At 44.0% G+C, this 18300-nt stretch overlaps 1 protein-coding gene across 1 annotated transcript in view; it reads left to right on the top strand.

Annotated features, from left to right (window-relative positions):
- ADGRG4 (adhesion G protein-coupled receptor G4) overlaps nucleotides 1-17373 on the top strand; it is a 60578-nt gene extending 43205 nt beyond the window's left edge. The window contains 8 exon segments of the mRNA XM_060137263.1: nucleotides 2419-2687; nucleotides 5862-5940; nucleotides 8998-9028; nucleotides 9186-9254; nucleotides 9257-9437; nucleotides 13489-13561; nucleotides 14809-15011; nucleotides 17276-17373. Coding sequence (XP_059993246.1) covers nucleotides 2419-2687; nucleotides 5862-5940; nucleotides 8998-9028; nucleotides 9186-9254; nucleotides 9257-9437; nucleotides 13489-13561; nucleotides 14809-15011; nucleotides 17276-17373 — 1003 coding nt within the window.
- The last annotated feature ends 927 nt before the right edge of the window (nucleotides 17374-18300 follow it).

The raw sequence follows: 18300 nt of genomic DNA, 5'->3' as shown, positions 1-18300 counted from the left end.
GGAGAGGCCAGATCCATTAGATTATGAAGTGGGCAGGTTAAAAACAAAACAAAACAACCAAGGCTTCTCTGAAAAAGAAAAAAGATTGTAATTAAATTTTAAGAAAGCAAGAGCTGGGATAGGGAGGGTGAGAGGGAGATGCAAGAGGGAAGAGATATGGGGATATATGTATATGTATAGCTGATTTACTTTGTTATAAAGCAGAAACTAACACACCACTGTAAAAGAATTATACTCCAATAAAGATGTTTAAAAAAATCTAATGAATCAGAATTACTCAAATAAATAAATAAAAAAGCAAGAGGGTTGAGATAGGAGAAGGTTTCTCTAACAGGATACAAAAACACTAACCATAAAAGAAAAAGTTGACAAATGAGACTTCATTAAAATTAAGAACTTCTTTTCATCAAAAGATACCATGAAAATAGTGAAAAGGCAAACCACAGATTGGGAGAAGATATTCACAATGCATATATCTGACGAAGGATTTGTATGCAGAATATATAAAAACTACAGAGCAAAAGGCAAAAGAAAGACAATACAGTTAAAAATGGGCAAAAGAGGGCTTCCCTGGTGGCGCAGTGGTTGAGAGTCCGCCTGCCGATGCAGGGGACATGGGTTCGTGCCCCGGTCCTGGAAGATCCCACATGCCGTGGAGTGGCTGGGCCCGTGGGCCATGGCCGCTGAACCTGCGCATCCGGAGCTTGTACTCTGCAACGGGAGAGGCCACAACAATGAGAGGCCTGTGTACCACAAAAAAAAAAAAAAATGGGCAAAAGACTTGAACAAGCACCTCACAAAAGAAGATATCCATGTCTAGTCCTAACCTCTACCCAAATGGCTAACAAGCGTACGACAAGGTTCTCAAAATCATTACTCATCAGAAAAATGCTAATCAAAACCACAATTATACTTTTATGCCCCCACCAGAATGGTTAAAATTAAAAATACTGAAAATAGCAAGGATCGACAAGGATATGGAAAACTACAAATGGCACAGACACTTTGGAAAATTCTTTGGCAGTACTTACTAAAGATAAATATCCATCAGCTGTTGACTCAGAAATTTCACTGTTAGGGAGAGATGATTGTATATGTCCACGGAAAGATATATACAAGAATATTCACAGCAGCTTCACTTATAGTGGCCCCAAATTGGAAACAACCCCAATGTACATTAACAGTTGACTAGTTGAATAACTTGTAGTATATTCATAAAATAGAATGCTTCACAGCAGTAAAAATGAATAAACTACCATTGGCCTTTGAACAACATGGGTTTGTTGTTCAAACAAACTGTGAGAGTTCGCTTATATGCAGATTTTTTCAATAGTGAATACTATGGGGGCTGCATGATTCTGGGCTGGTTGAATCCGAGGATACAGAACCGTGGATAAGGAGGAGGGACAACTACAAGTTATAAGTGGATTTTCGACTGCTCGGAGGGTCAGTGCCCCTAACTCCCAAGGTTCAACTATACTTCTACATAATATAATGTAATATCTAAATCTCATAGACAGAGAGTTGAGCAAAGGAAGCAAGAAAAAGAAGAGAATGTGCTGTATGGTTCCATTTATTTGAAGTTTCAAGTACAGGCAAAACTAAACCTATGCGGATAGAAGTGAAACTATTGGTTACCTCTAGTGGAGGGTATTTAATGGGAGAAGGAATGAAGGAGCCTTCTGAGACGCTGAAAATACTCTACCTCTTGATCTGTGTGGGGGTTCCACGGGTGTATTCATTTGTAAAGATTCAGTGAGTTGCATTCTTAGGACTTGTGTACTTACCCCAATTTAAAAAACCCACGTACACACAAAATGAAAATTGCAAAATTTAAATCAATAGACATAATAGAAATGAAAAAGAATCAAAGGGAAAGATTTTTTTTTAATTTGGAAAATACAGGATCAGTTTTCACAAGTACAATTGTGATCACTTAGTGAAACTTAAGGTCATATTTCCATGATGCTAAATATCTGGATCTTTGGAAATACCCAAGTAGCTACTTGAAATGGTTTCCATAAGTCATCCCGCCATTTGGTCATATGTAGATCCAGCCTTGAGTCTGCTGAAGGAGTGGTGGGAGAACTGTAGTATCCAGGGAACTCTTTCCTTCCTTCTCTTCAAAAGAGAAAAAGAAACAGAAAAAAGGGGACTGCTTAGCTGAGAGAGGCTATTATAATTCCTGTCAGTGAAGGTCACCATGTTTAGAATACTTTGACTCTACCTGGAAAGAGAGTGGGGGACTCGAAAATTCAGTACATATAAGATAATATGGATAATTTAATTTTAATAGGCAGTTCTTTTATTCTTTCACTTATTATGCAGATAAAACATGGCGATGCTTAATCAAAAACAGAGACCCTAAAAAAAAAAAAAAAACAGAGACCCTACCTAACATTGTGCCTTTTCCTTTAGCAAACTTCGAAAAGATCATCCTTCCAAATTCCTGATCAACCTGTGCACAGCACTACTGATGCTAAACCTGGTATTTCTGGTCAATTCCTGGTCATCATCATTTCAGAAATCGGGCCTTTGTATCACAGCCGCTGTGGCACTTCATTACTTCCTGCTCGTTTCTTTGACTTGGATGGGTCTGGAGGCAGTCCACATGGATTTTGCTCTAGTCAAAGTCTTCAACATATACATTCCCAATCATATCCTTAAATTTTGTCTGTTTGGTTGGGGTAAGTATATCTGCCATGGTCCTTGATGTCTTTGTTTCAAGCCTGTGTCTGTCTAATTCTAGCTCAATTAGACAAATTATTTGGGACCAAATGCTGTTACTATCATAGGTAAGGAGTTAAGGATTGCTTCACTGGTGTTTGGGTGGACATTTCTTTTCCTGTCTGTATTGCTCTATAAATTCAACTTTTAACCTCTATGGTGAGGAATCGGTCCACACATATTTACTGAGCACCTGCTTGTGTGCTGTGCTAAATGCTGGATCTACAGTAGTGAACCTGTCAGCTTTTATCCTTCCCTTTACTCAAGTTACAATCCCAGCAAATACACACGGATACAACAGCCAACACTGAGGTAGCGCTCCACGTGCCTGACGCGGTTTGAAGTGTCTCGTTTAGTCTAAGTGTCTCATACTCATTTAATCTTCACAATACCTCTCTGGGAAAGGTTTCATCATTGTTCCCATTTAAGAGATGAGAATGCTGAGGCACAAAGAGATTAGGTAATTTGCCAGAGTTTACACAGCTAGTAAGTGGCAGAACTGGGATTTGAACCAGGGGGTCTGTCTCCATAGTTTGGACTTTGACCTCTAGGATCCAGTCATATTGTTTAAGGGCCAGGGAAAAGACTTGCAAGATGTGAGAGGGTGCTGGCTCAGACATGCCCCCATTCACACCACGCCTCATGACTGTCACCGTTCTGCTGCCCTATAGAAGAAGCCAGGTAGGAACTCAGCATGAACAGTTCCTAATTTAAATGTCATTTCATTGGTTGGCTTTCCTGCATTTCTAACTGACATGGACAACTCAGCCCTTCCCCACCCCTTGCCTATTCAAACCGGCTTTGAGGTTCAGAAAATGTGTTGGATCCATAAGGGATGTGTATTAAGTGAGATGCGTAGGATACCCGGGAAGATAGATTTTATCTTCCACTGCCTTGGTGAAGACAGTAGCTTTGCAATTAGCTACTCATCCTTTTAATGAGGTCATTAACGTAGTACATGCTTTCTTTGGATACACGGTTAGTGCTATTAGCCATGGTAATGTGGGGAGCAGAGACGGGCAAATGCTAAACAAAGCATGATCTAAGAAGTGGTTTGAGTATAGTTTGGAACCCGTCAGAAATACAAAGCCAAAAGCAGTCAGAACACTCCCTTTTGTGCCTGGCAACCCTCACCTCGAGTCAACTGGAAGATTGAAAAATGTTGTGGAAGAGGCTTCATGAATAACCCAGAAGGCGGAGAAGCCACATCTGGCTAACTGTGCAAGGGCTGGGAATAGCACTCGTTCCCCCGGCATCACTCATTCTCGGCTTCCTCGTCCGACCCTCCTTCCTTCACCTGCTCCTTCGTGTTGGTATTCCCCAGGGCTGGCTTCTCATCTCCTTGATCTGCACATTCCACACACACTTTCTGGGGTGCAGGGGGGAGGCAGGCAAGGCTAAGGCTTGGTAATTGGAGGCAGGAAAAACTTGAGGAGTGTCAAGTACACACCCAAGCCAAGGCCAAGCCATGGTGAAGGCCTGACCGGCTCAACCAGTAAAGATACAACGAGCCGCTTTCAGACTCAGTTGATGACTTATGTAGACGGTGAAAAGACAAGTAGCTAAAGCTGCCAGCTCCCAGGTCCTTTCTCCCCACACTATAAAGAATGACACCCAAACCAGAGAGAGCAGGTGGCTGCCACACGAGTCGCAGGATTCCCTGCTGCTGACGAGCCAGCTCTCAGGTGAAGCTATGTGGTTTCTACTGTGCAGCTCTGTTCTGAGGGCGCAGGGTGCAAAGTCCCACCCTGCTTCAGAGCCCAGGAGGCGATGAGAAGCTGCGTCATGACAGTCTTCTGGGGAGAAGAGTAGGAGATGGCCTCGGAGCCCCCCCTCACAGGCCTGCCTCGTCTTCTCGAATTCGTGGAGGATCACAAGGCATTCCACCCAAACTCAGATCAGTCGTGGTACAAGCCTTGGCCTGCTTGGTCTCTGGCTCCCTGCAAGGTCGGCCAGGGAGCCACTGCAGAGCTGGCCTGCTACAGGGAGTCTCAGAGCGTTTAAATATTAGACAGATGCAATCAACTGTTAGGAAAATAAATATTAGTCTCTGTTTGTGTTTGAAGTTCTGTCTTCCTAATGCCAAAACAACCTGTTGAAAAGGTTTCATTCCTTTATTTAAATCCCTGTCGAAGGCAGTAGATATATTTGTCCACATTTTTTAATAACCAGTAGGCATCTTTTTTGGTTTAATTAGCAAAGTGTTAACACAGCTTGGGGACTGTCTCACGACTTTCTTCCTAAATGCGAGACCTCCCTCCATCCCTCCCTTCCGGCCCCAAACTAGTATTTTTTTCATCTGCATCATGCTGGGCCCTGTGCTAGGTGTGCCACACACAGAGCAGAAGGGACTGTCCTGTTAATCACAGGATAGGACGATGGAGGATTTCTTAAGATGCTTGGCACTCTGGGGTTTGAAACAGCTTTGGAAAGTATCTTACAAAACCCCTAAAATGTGTGCAGGTGTTATGCTCCTAGTTTAGGAGAAATACATTGTGAAAAAGAAAGAAGTCTTTTAAGTTTTGCAAATGTACAGGTAATTGGATTTTTAAACCCTGTGTCTATACTCATGTCACGTTTGACCACTTGGACTGAACTGATTGCTTTATTATACTTGGACTGAATTGACTGATCGTTAACTGGTCGATCTAGTCAAAATGTCAAACTAGTAACGAGCGTGGAAACGGCTCCCCTGTCAGAAAAGCACTGAAGGCTGCAGCTGATTGCCTGTGCCCTTCCTCCAAGGTGGCCTAGACAAAAAGAGACCGGGAACTAAGGGGCAGTGTTGAAAGAGAGACACATTGGCAGCCAATCCTCCGAGAAGAAATGCTTTATGCGAACTTGCATTCCCATGAACTAGATGTGCCAAGTTGATTTTTGGTACTTGTGCTATTTTTAATAACCAGTGGGTGTTGTACTGAAGCCATTGGCATGCTGTTTAGTTTAGCAGATTAGAGAACTCCTAGAAATGTTTAACCTGGAAGAATTCACAAACATTTTGCAAACAATGGTATTTTGATGCCCACACATCTGTGGCTCATTTAAAGTGTCTCAATGTATCAGTGCCAACAGTCATTGATCGGGAGCTCTCCCACTTCCTAATGGGATGCCTTTGGCTTGCTTTCTCACTCTAGGAATCCCAGCGATTGTGGTGGTGATTATACTGGGTGTGAAAAAAGATCTGTATGGGACTCTGAGCTCAACGACTCCATTGTAAGTACCAGCATGTCTGCTTCTCCAGTGGTAATGCTCTTGGCCATCAGGGTATGGTGAGGTGCTCCCTGGCCTGGGGCTTGGTCTTGACACTGGCTTCAGGGAGGAAATTGGTCTCAGCCTTTTTACCCTAACAAAGTCATGCGTGCACTGATATAATGGTTAGGTGTCTGCGCTCAGTATGACCTTGGTCAATCAACTTACTTTACCTCTTCCTTCCATTTCCTCCTCTGGGAAACGGGGATAATAATGTTTGCTCTCAGTGTTGGGTGCAGATTAAAATGACACCATGTATGTAAAGTGCTCAGCATGTGGCCTGTCCCATCGGTGATACATATCTGGTAGTGATTATTAATTAATGAGTAGTTTATTTATCTATTTATTTATTTAATTTTTTGACTGGTAAAGAGCTCTCAAATTTATTAAATGGGGCTATAATAATGATGTAAATACAATGCAAGAAAACATAATAAATAAAAGAAATCAGCATTATAGACAGCTGGCAGCTATCATGATTAGAAAGCTTGCAGAACTTAGGAGTTGGAATGGCCACTATAACGAAATACTGAAACGGGTTGGAAAACGTTTCTGTATTTCAACGACAAAGGTCTCCCCTGAAGAAGACTCCACCACTTTCCTCTGTAAATTGGCTCAGCTTTGTTGTCCTGTGGTTGTACTTTTCTTTCTTGCTTTTTCTTTGCTCTTTTTGATATATAAAGCCCATCTCTTTGGTTCTCTCAACCACAGGTGCCAGAGAGTAGCTATTCAAGTCGCTCTACCTCTCCAGAACCTTCTTTTACAGGCCTGTAGATAGTTACCATGCAGTCCTTCAGACTGCACAACCTCACTTTACGCTTTGGATTGTTTTTTACTTACCCGTATCCATTCTCTGTATCATAGCCTCTCAAGTTCTTTTTCACTATAGAGTTCCTCTCCCACTGGACTGGAATCAAATGCACAAGGTCTTGCCCTCCAAACTTCTTCGTCTTTCATATTGAGATGACAGTTTCCAGAGGGTCAAAATTATATTGCCCCTGCCAGCAGATGCCTTGTAATTATAATTGCTCCTTATCCTTTCTCTTTCTCCCTTTTCTCTTCCCTTCCTTTTCATCTCCTCCTCCATCCTCCCTCCTTGCTTGTTTTGTGACTTAAAGGGTCCCCAGTGCGTATCTAATGGTGATTCTTCTTCAAAGATCAAAAGCAAAAGCAAAACCAGAACAAAACCAACTCCACTCCCCCTGAAAAAGCCCTTTCATGTGTGAATTGGTCAGTAAGAGGCAGACTGCTCTAAGAGCTTTTAAAAAATAATTATATTTTGAAGGAGTAATACATGCATACGGTAGAAAATTCAAAAGTACAAAAGGGTAGAGGATGAAAAGTGAAGTCCACTCCCAACACCAAGCTTCCCAGTTTCCGTCTCTTGATGCAACTCTTATTGCCAACAATCGAATTTGTGTAGATATTCTCTTGTACACTTTGTCACCCAAATAGTAGATATACACTGCTTCGTACTTAACAGTATGTCTTGGAGATGATTCTCTAACCAAATATATAGCGCCGCCTTTTTAAGAGTTTTCTATAGCCTCTTTTAAGGCTGAAGATGATATTCAGGGAAACTTAAGTTTTTCTGGTTTTTTTTTTTTTTTGACCACGAAGTTGAATGTCTTTCTTGTTATAAGCCACAGACATTTTGCAATGAATGCCCAATTCATTGCACTTCAGATTGGCTAATAAGCATGTACAGGAATGCAGCAGCAATATTTATTAAATCTAAAATCTTTTTGAAAATTTATTTTTTAAAAATATTTATTTATTTATTTTGGCTGTGCTGGGTCTTAGTTGCAGCACGCGGGAATCTTTAGTTCCATCATGTGGACTTCTTAGTTGCAGCACGCATGCAGGATCTAGTTCCCCGACCGGGGCTCAAACTGGGGCCCCCTGCATTGGGAGCGTGGAGTCTTACCCACGGGACCACCAGGGAAGTCCTGAAAATTTATTTTATTGAAGTAAAGTTGATTTACAGTGTTGTGTTAATTTCTGGTGTATGGCAAAGTGATTCAGTTATACATATATATAATAGTTTGCATTCGCTAATCCCAAACTCCTAATCCATCCCTCCCCCATCCCCCTTGGCAACTACAAATCTGGGGAACCCTAAGTATTAGATTCTATTAGGGAAATTAAATGCTTTACCCCTACTCCCTTGAGACCCACACAAACACACACAAACTCACATACAGATGAAAGTATCCACACCAACGTGAACAATATGACCACAGGGGATATTCCTAGCTCTGGAAAAGAGGTCTCAGCTAAGTTGACACACAGTTAAATTAGTGAAGCTCGTCTATGTTCAAAAATCACAGGTAATGCGTGTAGTAATTGGAAATGTTATGAGATGAAGTATCTGTTCCCATAAATCACTGCATAATTCTTCTTTAATAGAAACTGTAAAGCCGTTAATCAATCCAGTGACCAGCGTTGCCTTTTGGAATTCAAACCTGTAGCTGTGGTGCGGGATTGAAAATAAACATCATATTTGAAAGCAATACAGTTAGAGCTGTCTTCTTTTTGTTGAATTTTCATTAACTCTGATGATCTCATCGCTATTTGATATAGCAGTCCAAAAAGCCAGTCATTACCCGTGTCCTTTCACTGTGAAATTTATCATGTGAAGCAGAATTTATCCTGCAAATACAAGCTCAGGTGTAAGCCACTTCGGGGGGAATTACATAATGTGTTTTTCTGCTATTGAGGAAGAGAATAGCCTCCCAGGGAATTGGACTGAGAGGTTTCTGCATGTGTAGGGCAGAAATATCCTCTAGGATTTTTAACTTGACGCTGGGAAGAACCTGGACTGGGGCTCAGGAGACTGGGGTTCTGATGCCAGCTCTGCCTTCAGTGAGCATGAGAGAACTCTGTCGAGCTGGTTTACACTCTAGGCCTAGGTGTTCTCGTGTGAAATGCAACTGACTCAGTGATCATCAGAGTCGCATTAAAAATAGGAGTTCATGTTTCTCTACCTCACAATGGCCTTCTCTCCTTGGTCTCTTCCAGTTGTTGGATTAAAGATGATCCTATCTTTTACATCGGTCCGGGAGGAACCCACGTGCCGCGGAGCTGCCGGGCCCATGAGCCATGGCCGCTGAGCCTGTGTGTCTGGAGCCTGTGCTCCGCAACGGGAGAGGCCACAACAGTGAGAGCCCCGCGTACCGCAAAAAAAAAAAGATGATCCTGTCTTTTACATCTCAGTGGTGGCTGATTTTTGCCTCATATTTCTCATGAATCTCTCCACATTCTGCACTGTTCTTTTGCTCAACCGAATTCCATGAAATCCCAAAGCCAGAAGACTCGACGGAAGATGATGCTGCATGACCTCAAAGGCACAACCAGCCTGACATCCTTACTTGGCCTCACCTGGGGGTTTGCCTTTTTTGCCTGGGGAGCTGTGAGGACCCTTTTCTTGTATCTTTTTGCCATTTTTAACACTTTGCAAGGTAACTGTTGCTTCTCTGTACTTTCTCTGGCTAGCTAAACCTCCATCAAGGTTTTTGCTGCTTTGGAAAATCTTACCTTTAGTATTCAGTATTTTTTCAAAGGAGGAAAAAATAATCCAAGGGGCCTCTGCTGTCAATGACTGACAGGCAGCCGCTAGAAACATTGGCTAGATGTTAGGGCTTCATTAAACGAGACCACTCTCTCTTACTCAGGGATGTAGAGAGAAATCCAGATAGCTAACTCAACTGCAGCTAGTTGGCCATGTGTCTATCGAACACTGATAGGCAGTACACCCTACAGTATTCATTACATCAACACATTGTGCTCGTAAGTGTACAGATTCACACCTGTGTTGACATTTTGAAGTACATAATCTCATGGAACATAGCAATTACTGGACAGTAGAAACATTAAACTGCTGACCCCATAGACTCTGGCTGCATCAGATATCCTCATACTGTGGGAAGGAGCCAGGTTAGGAAATTGTAGAGCCATAGAGGATTGAACGTGGAGAGCAAAGAGCAGTGGGCCACGGCAAGAAGCCAAGGTTCTGGTCTTGGTTTTGCTACAAATCAGTCTTGAAAACGTCACCACAGCTGGTTGAATTAGATGACCCTAAACGAATGACTCTATAGCTCTTTAGTCTCCTGTCTGTTTTCTGGTGAGAGGAACAAAGGATTAATGAAGTTATTCAATGGTAGGCCAAAGATGGCATGAGGAGTAAAAGGTAGGGCTCTGGTTAATACACTTCTGAGTAATTGCTGCTGTTCATTATAATCTGAATTCTTATAATCTGCTTATCTGAACATCTTGGCAGGAAGAGGCATGCAGAATGATTTCCTGGGCGTCTCAAAGTCCACCCCATGCTCTTATCCTCAAGTTTGGGCCAGCTCATTTGGGGTACTGGGGCAGGCTGTGAGTCGACTTGGGCAGTCCATTGAGTTAAGGTCTCCCTTACTGCTCTTAACTACTTATTCATTCAATAAACCCTTTTACCAGAGTACAGGGAACTGGTGGTCCCATAGGGTGCTTCAGCAAGAAAGAGTTCTATGGTCAAAGAAATTTGAGAAATGCACAAAACTACCCCTCCCCATTCTTGAAATGACACAATGTTCCCTAGCATGGTACAAGTTTGAGAAATTCTGCTGGGGGAAAATAACTTTAAAAATTTGTTTTAAATTGAACATTTTTTAAAACCTCAGAGTCCTTTGTTATTGTGGTTGTTAACCCCTGAGGAACCTTGGGAAATATGAGCTGCTCTGCAGTTAATATAGGCCATGCTGCAGGGCGTGGGGGAAAAGTCCAAAATAAAGTATACTCTTTGACGGCAAGTCCTGTGATTCAAGAAACCATCTCATTTTAGAGCAATGCAGTGTATCAATTGGAACTTTTGTCCCACTGGATTCCACCAACCTTACACGGCCAATTCTGATTGGAATATAAAGAGACACAAGATATGTTGTTCTCCGTCCATGTGCCGTCTTTATTCCTTCTGACACTAGGGCCAGAATTTTTAGGAGCTCTCCACACTACTGTCGCGTGGTTTCCTTTGAGGCTACCAGCGCTTGGTTGTATCTTAGATCGTCAAACGAGGGCCCGATGATGGTTCTACACTTTACCTCTTGACCTTACCTGGCCTCCACTGAGGTAGCCTGGTCTCAGTAGCATGATGCTTTGAGAACGAAGCTGCCTTGCTCTAGAATGTGGACAGAGGTAGATTCGTGAACTAGGTGCCTGTGTGGATTTCTTCCTAAGCAGTAACTCCAGGCTACTCTTGGGCTCACAAGTTCTGAGGAGAAACACACTCAACCTTATGGAAAGAGGGGTTAAAGGAATAGCTGATAAAAGAACCAGAAAGCAAAGAAGTTTAGAGCTTAAAGCGGGGGAGGGGTGTTTTGCAAAAACAGCATGTGCTCCATTCCTGTGGTGGAAGGAGAGAGTCGTGTCTAAGTGGGAAGCCTGGATGGGTAGATGCAGAATCCAATGGGAGATCTCCTGAGGACGAAAACCAAAGCCCAGATCCAACATCAACAGAGCCAAGCTGTCTGCGTCTGTCAGATGCACTTTATGTCAATCAAGCACCAAGGCTTGCTAGTTCCTAGTCCCGCCTACAAGGTAGAATGCGCCATCTTGCAGAAGGGGGTGTTTTCAGAGCTCTGAGTTTCAAACTCTAGTCCCATGGACACACACACACACACACACACACAGAGGTCTCAAATATTCAAAACAAGAATGCAATGAAACAAGTGAACAAATTAGCCATTTAAAAGACAGATGGTAGGGCTTCCCTGGTGGCGCAGTGGTTGAGAGTCCCCCTGCCGATGCAGGGGACACGGGTTCGTGTCCCAGTGCGGGAAGATCCCACATGCCGCGGAGCGGCTGGGCCTGTGAGCCGTGGCCGCTGAGCCTGCACGTCCGGAGCCTGTGCTCTGCAACGGGAGAGGCCACAACAGTGAGAGGCCCGCGTACTGCAAAAAAAAAAAAAAAAAAAAAAAAAAAAAAGCAGATGGCAAGTTTGTAATTCTGGCTGAAGGGGGTTGCCCTGTGGTCGTGTGAAAAAATGATGCTCTTGCTGAGCCATTTCTGAAGGAGGGATGCACAAATAAAAATGCAGGTGACAAAAACCTGACATCTTCCCTCCTGCCTATGTGCTAGTGAGTAAGCAGATCAATCTGTTATTGGAAAGAAAAAGGAAGGCTGTCAGGAAGAAAGGGCGAGCTGGCAGGCAGCTCATTGGAATTCACAGAATAACCTTTAAGCCTGAGAACTAGCTGAACTCCATGCAGGAAATCAGAGCAGTAAGAGGGGCTGGTTGTCACTGTGGCCCCTTGTTCCTGCTGAAGCTGGAGGAGTTTTACCTGCTTGGAGACTGGGATTTGCTCTCATCAGGCTGCCGGACCACCTTCCAGGTAGCTGCTGCTCAGAAAGAGTGAAGGCTGCTGGCTTCCTCTCCACTGCTGTTTGGTTACAAATGGAGATAAAGCCCTCAGGGGAGGTAGTGGGGCTTGTCACTTGTCACCGTTTAGCCTCCAGATTGCTGCCTCCCACCTGGAATCAGAGTCTCAGTGCTGGGGCCAGGAAAGCCAGGTCTTCCCGATCCAACTTCCCCTCAAGTGACAGGAAGTCACAAGCCACCACTTGAAACTTCCTAGAGACAGAGAGCTCCGCACTCCATAAAGCAGAGCGTTTAACGTCCCTTTTCTTTTCTTTCTTTTTTTAAATTGAACTATACTTGCTGTACAATATCGTATGTTACAGGTGTAACATACAATTATGTATGTTACATAATTCTTAAAGGTTACACTCCATTTAGAGTTATTATAAAATATTGGCTCTATTCCCTGTGTTGCACAATATATACTTATAGCTTATTTATTTTACACATAGTACTTTGTACCTCTTAGTCCCCTACCCATCCCTCTCTCCACTGGTAACCACTAGTTTTAATGTCTCTTTTTTAAAATTTGAAATATATTTGACATATAGCATTGTGTAAATTTAAGGTGTACAACGTGTTGATTTGATACATTGTATATTGTAATACAATTGCCATTGTCGCTTCTAATCAGCTCTGAATCTTATCTGGGTCATCCTTTCCAGGGGGGTGGGTTGGAGAGAGAGAGAGAGAGAGAGAGAGAGAGAGAGAACAACATCTTTTATAACCTAATCTTGGAAGGGACATGCCATCACTTCTGCCATATTCTATTGGTACAACATGGGAGGAGACTACATAAGGATGTGAATGACAGGATATGGGTATCACTGAGAGCCATCTCAGAGGCTGGTTCCCACTGCAGACCTTATCTCTCAAGCTCTAGGACAGACAGCAGCCCAGGAGGAAAACTGCGGTTGACATGAAACCTTGATACAGACCTTCTTGCTAGCACTACCATTGAGAGAGAGGCTAGAAAGGTGACCTCAGAAAGCTAGTAATAGCCTTGGGGGTTCCTTAGAAGGAGTATTGATGGTGACAAGAGTAGGCTTGAGTCTAGGCATTGGTGACAGCGAGTGAAAGAAGCTGAAAAAGACTGACCTTCTTCTCCTGGCTAGGGTTCCTCATTTTTGTGTTCCACTGGGTGATGAAGGAGCATGCCCAGTGGATACTGGTAAGATGCCATTTGGGGTAAGGTATTGAATTTACAGGTTTTCCAAACTGATGAGATTTACTTGTCTCCTGACGAGTTCATACACCATCAGCATCAAATGGAGGCTGTTTCCATGTCAGGAAAAAGATTTGTGCTTTTGTGCGGAGATGAATGAAGTCAGGTGAAAGATGTGACTTCGGCCATATTTTAACATAATGAAGCTTCGCTTTTGGCCCAAATTCCTTGGACTGCTTGTCCTTGCTGTCACTTAAGTCTCAATTCAATTAAAAGAACATTGGGGACTTCCTTGGTGGCACAGTGGTTGGGAGTCTGCCTGCCAGTGCAGGGGACATGGGTTCGAGCCCTGGTCCGGGAAGATCCCACATGCCACGGAGCAACTAAGCCCGTGCGCCACAGCTACTGAGCCTGCGCTCTACAGCCTGCAAGCCACAACTACTGAGTCTGTGAGCCACAACTACTGAAGCCCGCGCACCTAGAGCCCACGCTCTGCAACAAGAGAAGCCACCGCAATGAGAAGCCCGCACACCGCAACGAATAGTAGCCCCTGCTCACCGCATCTAGAGAAAGCCCGCACACAGCAACGAAGACCCAACGCAGCCAAAAATAAATAAATAAATAATTTAAAAAAAAAAAAAAAAAGAACATTGATTGAGTGCCTATGGTGTTCCGGGCACTGGGTCACAGGGGCTTTCTGGCCTGTAGCCAACAGTTGACTGAGCAGATGTGGGAAGCAAGAAGTCATGGTGGAGGAGAGAGCTTGTCAGCATCCCTAAGATGCCTGGCTGGTGGCAGCCCAGATGGACCAGTGGCCCTTCCTGCACGGTGGGAGGTATAGTGGACTCTGGTGTTGCCTCTGAGAATATCTCCAGTTCAGGCAAACTGGTTTTCTATGCATCAAAATGCTCTTCCATCCAATTCAGGTAGCTTCGCTCAGTCTCAATGCAAAGCTCAGTTTATTGCCTTTAGGGAAGGCGATGCTTGAGCTAGAAGATGCTATAAGTAGCACAGAGATCCAGTTCCTTTTTGCTGGGCATGTCAGTAACCTGCTGGTCCCTGTGCTGGGCTCTAGGGAAAGCGGTCTTCCTTGATAAGTGAATTGGCCCTGCCTGTACCACACATTATAGTTCAAACTTACTTCTCACAACTTCATAGAAAAGCTGCCTCCTTGAGGTACCCAGAACGAACAGACTGTACATTGGGCTTTATATTTTTAACAGGATTCTTAAGGTATAATTTACACATTTGAAGTGTAGAATTTGATGAGTTTTCTGGTTTTAACTGTTTGGGGAGTCATTTCAGATGGCAGCAGCCTGTGTGAGCTCGATGTTGGGCAGAAACAGGAAAGACTGAAGAAAACCTTTGTGCACAACTTGTTGACACCGACCGTCAAGTCAACTGCAACTAGTTCCATTTTCAAATCTTTAGGCTCCGCCCAAGGCACTCCTTCAAAAACAAGCTCCCCAAATGGTGAGAGAAAAGGCTACACTGTCTATACTTATATTCCAGAGGTATTGAATTAGTGTGAGGCCTCAGACGTGGTCTTGGGAAATGATTCCTCCTCAAAACGAAATGCACATGTGCATGTGCACACCTGGGCTTACTCTGGACTGAGAAAGTGTGCATAGAAGCACCTAGTGAACTTAGTATGTACAAATCAGTGGGTTATTAGATTCACGGAGGAGAGAAGAGACTGGAGGTAAAGAAAAAAATTGCATGGGTAATTGCAAACAATCGTCACAAACTGTTAAAATCCGAAGGCACCTCATACATTGTCTAGTGCAATCCCCTCATTTTACAGATGAGGAACCTTAAGCAGGAAGAGGAGAACGCCTTATGGACAGTCCCGTCAGCAGCAGAATTGGGGCCAGAAGCTAGTGACCCCCAAGCTAGTGCTCATCACACCCCACCGAGAATACCGGCTGAGCTGCACATTACTCTTAGAGGCTCACCTTCTTCCACAGGAAGCCAAGCTTCTAGGTACAGAGACAGACGTGAGGTGGAGATGGGTGTTAGGAGGGAAAGTGTAGGGAAAGGATTGCTGTAAAGGCCTAAAGTAAGCAGAAAGGCAAACTAGAGCAAAAACTTAAGAACTTCAAGGTGATGTTATGATAACTCCGTGTTCTGTGCTTCCAGATGGACCATAGTGCAGTGGCCTTTGGTTGCCTTTCTTAAAGACCAGAGTAGACTCCGGTTCACACACAGAACACCTCTGGTGGCCTAGCTGTAGTCATTCTCTCCATCTCGGTGCTGGTGGTAGAATGGCCTCATCCCCCTGTAGTTTTCATTCTATTGGCTCCATCAGCAGTTCTATTTCCAAGGGCTGTAGTCAATCTGGAAGCAGTATGGTGGGTTAAAAAAAAAGGCACCAAACTTAGAGTCAGAAGAGTTTGGCTCAACTCACTAACTCCATGACCTTGGGCACATCACTTCCCTACTCGGAACTCCATTCTCTCTACCTTCAACATGGTGGGGTGTGGGGGGCAGGATGAATCATCTCCAAAGGGCCTACCAGCTTCAGGACAGTGTGAGGCCACACCATTTTCCAGTTTAGGCTCATTGACTAGTGTTGGAGTCTCTGCCTCCATTTCTACATGGGCAAGTCGGTGCATGTGAAGAAAATCTTTCCGTGGCCACAAGCGTCCATCAAATTTCTGGCCAGCTAACTTGCAGATATCTTGGTGCCCATGTGGAGCCACTGGGGAGCCATGGCATATAGAGGCACGAACTGTGGAAGGTTTTTAGTGGATAATAGTTGGATCTGATTGGGGAATATGTTCAAGAGGGTGAGTTAGGCTTGGCTCCCCTGCTGTCCTTGAGGGATATTGTTTCATCAGCAAATATACAGCCCAAATGGACATACTTTTCTTTGAAAGAGTAGTAGTAAATACCATGTCCAGGATTTTAATGTCGTTGGACCAAGCTATAGACCTGGAGAGCCCAGGGGCCTGCAGCCAGCACTGAGATGCTTGTCAGTTATGACAGTAACTCAGCCAGTGGGGCAGGTAGTCCAGCCTCTTGGGCCACAGGTTCTACGACTGCAACCTGGATGCTGCCATCAGACATATGGCAGCCAGAAACTCGATTCCATTGGCACTGAGTGAAAACTTGCACCCTCTGTACCACTAGGCACTCTCAAACTTGAGAAACAGCTGAACCTTCAGAGCAGGAATATCAAATTCATAGGGGATACAGATAGGTGTGTTATCATTTTATGTTGTCTTTTCCTGAAGGCCTCCAAGGTTTGTCCATGACTAGCCTCCTCTAGGTTAAGGTTACTGTGAATAACATAGCCTGTTATTCACAAGGCAGGAAGAACAGATGCACTTGTAATTGCTTAACAGTACTGTCAGGATGAATTAATTCACCCCAAATTTAGATTAAACTATCTGAGGAAAGCGCCACAACTTTTACTTCCTTTCTAATTCTTCTATTTATTCCTTCATTTGATAAACATGTCTTATGATTCTACTATGTGCAAAGTCCCTAATGCCACAGCTGAAAATGCTCTTTTTTTTTTTGCGGTACGCAGGCCTCTCACTGTTGCGGCCTCTCCCGTTGCGGAGCCCAGGCTCCGGACGCGCAGGCTCAGCGGCCATGGCTCACGGGCCCAGCCGCTCCGCGGCACGTGGGATCTTCCCGGACTGGGGCACGAACCCGTGTCCCCTGCATCGGCAGGCGTGACTCTCAACCACTGCGCCACCAGAAAAGCCCTCTTTTTTTCTTTAATGCAGACAACTTTGATGAAGATCTCAACTGTTTCTCTCCTTTGAGTTGTGAAGCTGTGGAAATCAAAATGAATTCCATTCACAAACAAAGATTTCTTCAATAAATCCCAGCCGAGATACCCACCTTCCCCTACCCCCAGATTGGGGAAAATGTTGATTTTGTGAAAGCATCTGCTTCAACTTTGTATTCTAAATATTATTTTGGAAGGGGCAGAATGAGATAACATTTAGTGAATATTAAAGCCAGAATAATTCTCCTATTCATTGTAATAGTTGTTTCTTACATTTTTTGTAGAGAAGTTATGAGCCTATAGTTATGATATGTTAGGCGAGAGCTGTCTACAGCGTTGGAGATTTTGTTTCGAAAACTCTTGTGTCTACATCCTGAAAGAAAAAAAAAAAAGATCGTGATCAGGGTCCTTACAGTGCTGAGAGTCAAACAATTTCAGGTGGCAGAAGTTTCCAGGTACCCAGTTGGCCTGACACCCACGCAGGCAGTAGATAAGAAAAGTCACAAGGTCATACCTTTTGGGGAAAAAAAAATGCTATCCTGTTGGCTTGTCATGACAAAGCACCTGAAATCCGCTTTACTAAAGTTACTCTTTTGATTGAAGCCCCTTGTTAAAATGTCAACATGTTTTGTGAAAACGGTGGCTCATCAATCCACAGACACCCATCAGTTCCTTAGTGGGGATGAACTTCTCAACCAAGACAGCCCCTGAGGGCACAGGAGGCAGGGTTCTGAGGAAGGGAACAGAACAGGAGCTGTCTGAAGCTGGTGGTTTTTCCTAGGGAGCAAAGGTCAGGGTGAGCAACAGTAAGGGATGGAAGAGAGAAGACTCATCCAAAGGCAACAGAGTGACCCCGAGGATGAACTTTGCCTGCCTTACACTCTGTAGCTAAGCATGATGTGTGGCCTTCTTCTTTTTTTTTTTTTTTTTTTTTTTTTTTGCGGTACGCGGGCCTCCCACTGCTGTGGCCTCTCCCGTTGCGGAGCACAGGCTCCGGACACGCAGGCTCAGCGGCCATGG

Source organism: Lagenorhynchus albirostris, chromosome X, assembly GCF_949774975.1.
Source record: "Lagenorhynchus albirostris chromosome X, mLagAlb1.1, whole genome shotgun sequence".
In the NCBI taxonomy this organism is placed as follows: Eukaryota; Metazoa; Chordata; class Mammalia; order Artiodactyla; family Delphinidae; genus Lagenorhynchus; species Lagenorhynchus albirostris.
Note: the sequence above shows the minus strand (reverse complement) of the source record. Positions and strands in the feature narration are given on the sequence as shown.